General features: G+C 30.7%; 1 protein-coding gene across 1 annotated transcript; it reads left to right on the plus strand.

The window, feature by feature from the left end:
- Positions 1 to 2,681: 2,681 nt before the first annotated feature.
- Positions 2,682 to 3,620, plus strand: LOC126836992 (uncharacterized). Its single transcript, XM_050570717.1, has one exon. It carries the CDS (start codon positions 2,682 to 2,684, stop codon positions 3,618 to 3,620), a length of 939 nt encoding a protein of 312 aa, XP_050426674.1.
- Positions 3,621 to 5,514: the final 1,894 nt, after the last annotated feature.

The raw sequence follows: 5,514 nt of genomic DNA on the forward strand, positions 1-5,514 counted from the left end.
GTAAAAAAAGTAGTAAAAAGAAAAGTTACTTTTTAAAAATTAGCACTTCCTCTATTTTTTTGTTCTATTAAAAACTAACAATATATTATAGTGTTGTCCATCAGCATGATAATACATAAAATCTTTTTTGTGATCTGATTACTAAAAATAGCTACTATCCACTAGAAAAAAAAAAGAAATTAGAAATTGTATTTTTATTGCAAGGTCGATTTACTAGGTGAGTGTCTTATTGTGATTAAAACATTTGAAAGCATAACTCACACCGAAAATAAAAATGCAATATTCTGGTGAACGAATATTCAAAAAAACAGGAAAATTTAATGTACCTACTTAACGTTATTGTTAAGGATACCAAGATTGTGGCAAAACAAAATGAACATTGTCCAACAAAAAAAAATATATATATGTCTGGTTACCATAAAAATTAAAAATGTCCAATAGCTGGCATTCCATAGGTATCAAGTGCTCGAATCCAATAGGTATCAAATAGGTTCACAAACTAGTAAAAATATGTATTCTAAGCCGTTAAACACTCGGACTATAGGTGTATATGTTAATTACAAGCTCCATTCACGGACCAAGGCCCATGTGAACTTTAAAACCATAAACACATCCCTTTCCAACGTTGTTAGCCAACATATATATATAATATTATTATACGGTATAATACAGATAGTACGCAATTTATCTTGGATATATATATATATATATAAAATACAATGGTTGTTAAATTTGTTTTTATAGTAGCACAAGAAAAAAAATGAATTTTTACGTTTGGTCGTCAAGATAAGTAATAAATAAAAGTCACGAAAAAGTAATATAAATTAGTTAACAATTGAATGAAAGGATAATATAAGACAATATTTTGTTGTAGAAAAAAAATCCCGTAATGACTAACACTATAGTGGACATTCTTAGTGTACTTGCAGCAGACGTGACTGCATTTGGCCGTAAAACATATACATATGTTTTTAGATTTACTTACAACTTTTTTTTGGTAAGTACTCTATTTGTTTTCTGACCATTGCAGTAGCCAGTATATGAATACTTTGGGCTGTTGACATCAAAATGCGAAGGAAATAATTGTGTTGTTTGTACAGTTCATGGCAAAAAATATTAAAAAATTACCTACTTTATTGTTTTTCACTTATTTTTGTTAGTTGATTTTATTTAATTTATATTTGTTTGTTTAATTACAATATTATCTACGGTACATAACAACCGCCTGTTATGCTATTTTGGCAATAAATATAATAAAGCCAAACACTATGTGGCGACTAATTATAGCTTGATTATTCATAAATAAAATAATATGTTTACCATTAAGTCCAAATGCGCACCGGTTAATTATATTTTGTTTTGGCCTTAAACACGGGTCGACACAGTTCTTGAATTATTTGTACGATCAACATAGCAATTATTTTTTTTTTATAATTGTAAAATTAATATTATTTAATGTTACCCTTTTTTTTGTAGATATGATATTATATGTGTAGATATGATAATATATTATTATTATTATTTTAAGAGAGGTCCATTATAATTATACATATGGAGTCCTATATTATAATGTCCTCGTATAGTGTTACCGGTTACGCCTTGATAAATATTTTGCTTTTTGGGAAATTATATTATATAACAATATAATATACATACACCAAAACATGGAAATCGTTTTTGTTTAGCAAACTAGACAAATATAATATTTCCATAAATGGGTTTGTTAAAACAATAAAAAAACATAGTAGGTAGTTACCTAACGGAGTACTTACAAGTTTAATCAGTAAGTAGATATTATATGGCTGCGGGCTGCGGCTATTATTATAATAATATATTTTGTTATTAATTTTTTTAAACTTTACCTTAGCCTACCTCTTTCCTGTTTATGTATAAAATGATATTATCATGACCATTGAATTATTGTATTAATATTGCCATTGTTGTTATAGACTTTACTTCCAGTTTCAACTTTTATTCGCTATAACTTTGCTATGCTAATTTATAATTGGGTTTGATTTATACTGTACTACTTTGGACTGCACTGGCTTAAAATGTGCTTAGTTTGAACTGAACTGGTTACTGATTAATTTTGAAATCATTAAGACATCCCTTTCATACGATGTTAGCCAATAAATATTTAAATAAAAATATATTATCTTACAGTAGATAGTACGCAATTTATCTTGGATATATTAAATAAAACGGTTATTAATTTGTTTTATAATGGCTAGAAACAAACGTTATGAAAAAGTAATATAAACTAGTTAACAGTGGAATGAAAATATAAGATAATATTTTATTGTCTATTTTTAAGGAGTTTTGTGTAGGCAATATTTAAGAAAAAAGTGGTTTTAATCAATTTCTTCCATGTCAATAATTAGTTTACCAGTAAATTTGTATAAGCTTCAAGGTGTTATTTTTATGTTATTATTTTATGAGTAAAAGGCCAGACATAACAATTTGATATTTCTGATTTCATGTATAATCGGCTAGTAAGTGCCATCAAGTTTAGTCATTACAAACAAAAGCCTCGAAATAAGTCGAAACTAGAGCTTAAAAAAAACAATAAATATAATTTCATTGTTGCTGGCTGTTAATTGTTTTTTTTTCGCATCGACCAATCGACCGTTTTACATAATATAGGCTGAATGTTATTGCGCATAATATTATTGCAGTCAATAATGATCAATTCCAGGACTGCGGTTGCATTGCTGGTGTTCGTGTGTTGTTTGGGATCCGACATCGACGACGAGGCGGTGTTGGATGGATTGCCCAAGCTAGTCGAAGCCGACATCAAAGACCTTTTGGTGAAAATCGAACAGCAAGCAGAGTTCGATCAGCCCGAGAGCGAACCTTTGGAACTTGTGTTAAGACACAGGCCAGACCTGTTCACCAACGTACCCAAGAAGCTGCTGGCGAAATTGCAGCTGTTGGGCGACGATCTCACCGAAATCTTCCACGGTTCCACGGTCTCTCCGCACACCGGTACCAAACCTTACTCGTCTTACTTGGACATCTTGACTCAAGACCTTCGGAGACGGGTAGAATTCGCCGGATCGCATGTCAGCGACCCTGTCAACCGGCCGTGTGCTACTGCAGCAAAAGCCAGCAGCAGCAACTTGGGTGTACAACCCTCGGAACACAATAATAGACTGTCGTCGGCAAAGCAGCCGTGTTGGCCGTTTAAAAAAGCATCGACTAAAAGAGGTGTCAAACAAACGACAAAACCTTGTCCGAGTACCACTGTACTTGCAACCGCTAATGGCTCCTGCTCAAGTACAACACCTAGCAGCACTACCACGACGACTTGCACTACAAATGCAACTACTTCCACCACCAATACCGTCGTGAGTACCACCACAGTCGATGATAAGGTCAGCACGACTTGCACCACTCCGTCCTCTACTGTGTCCGTCACCCGAAACTCCAGTCAAACTACTTCATTGCCGTTTGCCAGCACGGAAGACGTGCAACAGATGTCTTTGTCGTCTTCTGTTAAAACCACATCATACGAAGTGCCGGCTATCGTTTACAAAGTCTCAAGCGAGTCCACTGCTTCCAAGTCAAGTACACACCAAATGCCAGTTGAAGTTTCCAAAATCGATGCCCCGGCCGACTAGTGTTTTTTTCTGATTTAAATAACAATTTAAATAATAATTAATAAGTTATGTAATTCTTTAAATTTAAGTTAAAACAAATAATATGTATTTATTTACAATTACGTAGTTATTTAAATAAAAAACCAGTCGAAACATTTTAATAATTTATAATATTGTTGATTTTATATACTAAATAATTGCCTTTACATTTACCCCGTTCGTTTGCAATAATTATCGCCTGCCTAGTAATTCTATATTATACAAAGCGAACTTACTTTTTTTTTTTTAAAACAGTAACGTATTAAATAACAATATAAATTTGTTTTGGTTGCATGTCTGAAGGTTGAACTTAATGATAAGAAAATGGTAATTTTGGTAGTTTATCAACTTGACGTAGGTTTTAATTTACATTTCTACCCAGTCGCGTGCCCTCATTTTAAGAAACTAACCCTAATCGGTTAAGTTCCTATCTAGTTAAAATATCAGGGGAAAATATTTCAGTAGGTTAAATTAACTAAGTATTCTAAAAATCGAATCCCGGAATATTATTTCCAAGAAAAAAGCCTTTTTCTCGAAATTATAGCCAGTAAAAGTTAGAACTTAAAAACTCATATGGTTTTTTCAAATTTTAACTGTAAAGAAGTAATATTTTTCAATTCTTACCACCCCCAAAGTACCAACTAGTTAAAATTTGTGATTTATAGAGTTACTACTCGAAGAAATTTGTCCAGAATTAAAAATGTTACAGTGTATACAGACACAAAAAAAGCCTACATTATAGTTAAACCAATAGCATCTCTGCTCTGCATCGAAGCTACAAATATCGAAACATATTTAACTATCTTCCCTGTGCTACTAGTGTTAAATTAGAAAAAAATATTTAAGTAATCATTAAGTCAGATGTTTAAAAAAATGACAGTATATAATATATTTACTAAAAGAAATGTTCCAAGATTTACAAAAACTTGTTTTAACCGAGGCGCAACATTTATTTTATTTAGTTAATAACTGAATGTATAGGAAAACAGTTTCATTGTTATACCATTTTATTCAAATAGTCTTTGATTATGTTTAACGTTATTATACAAGATATAATACAAACGTTTTCACTGAAATATATCAATTATTCAACCAAGTCAAGTATGTATTACGTGGAAATCATTTTAATGCCGCTAAAAAAAACTGTTAAATAATAAATTGTCAAAAACGACACAAGTCACAAAATTAAAATTTTACTCTAGCCACAAAAACCGATTCAACTATCTAACTTTGCTGGCTTACACTGTGCTTGGGTTTGATTCATAAAATGTCTACATTAATTTTAAATAATTCAGGAAAGAAAATAGAATGATAAACTCTATTTGAAATACATTTAAGACTATTATTCGAACGTACTAAGCCTGATGAAAATATTACAAAATTATTGTTTTTACTAATTTGGAGGTGATTTAATTAGAGAAATGCTCAGTCGAAAAAATATTTGTATTTTGATTCTTTTCCAAAAGTTTACCCCTTAAAATCGAGAAAAACAAAAATGTACTATTCGGGGGTTTCAGTAAATATAACATATATATATATATATACATTTATTTATTTTTTATTACATCTCGTTACATTTACTAATTATTATGATACACATTTATATGGTTATTCGTGTTCACGCGACTATAAGGTTAATTTTTTAATTAGCTCCAATCATCGACCAAGGCCCGTGTGAATTTTTAAACCATTAAGACATTCCTTTCGAACGTTGTCCGCATTTATATAAAATATATTATTGTGTAGTAAAATCAAAAAGTTACCTACTTTGTTGTTTTTTTACTCATTTTTGTTAGTTGATTTTATTCAATACTTAATATGGTTTTTTTTGTATAACATCTCGTTACTGTTACTAATTATTATAATACACATTGAA

Source organism: Adelges cooleyi, unplaced genomic scaffold (assembly GCF_023614345.1).
Source record: "Adelges cooleyi isolate 19-005CV unplaced genomic scaffold, UGA_ACOO_1.1 ACOO_flye_CR_arks_rails_tigmint_CR_PRNA_247, whole genome shotgun sequence".
NCBI classification, from domain to species: domain Eukaryota; kingdom Metazoa; phylum Arthropoda; class Insecta; order Hemiptera; family Adelgidae; genus Adelges; species Adelges cooleyi.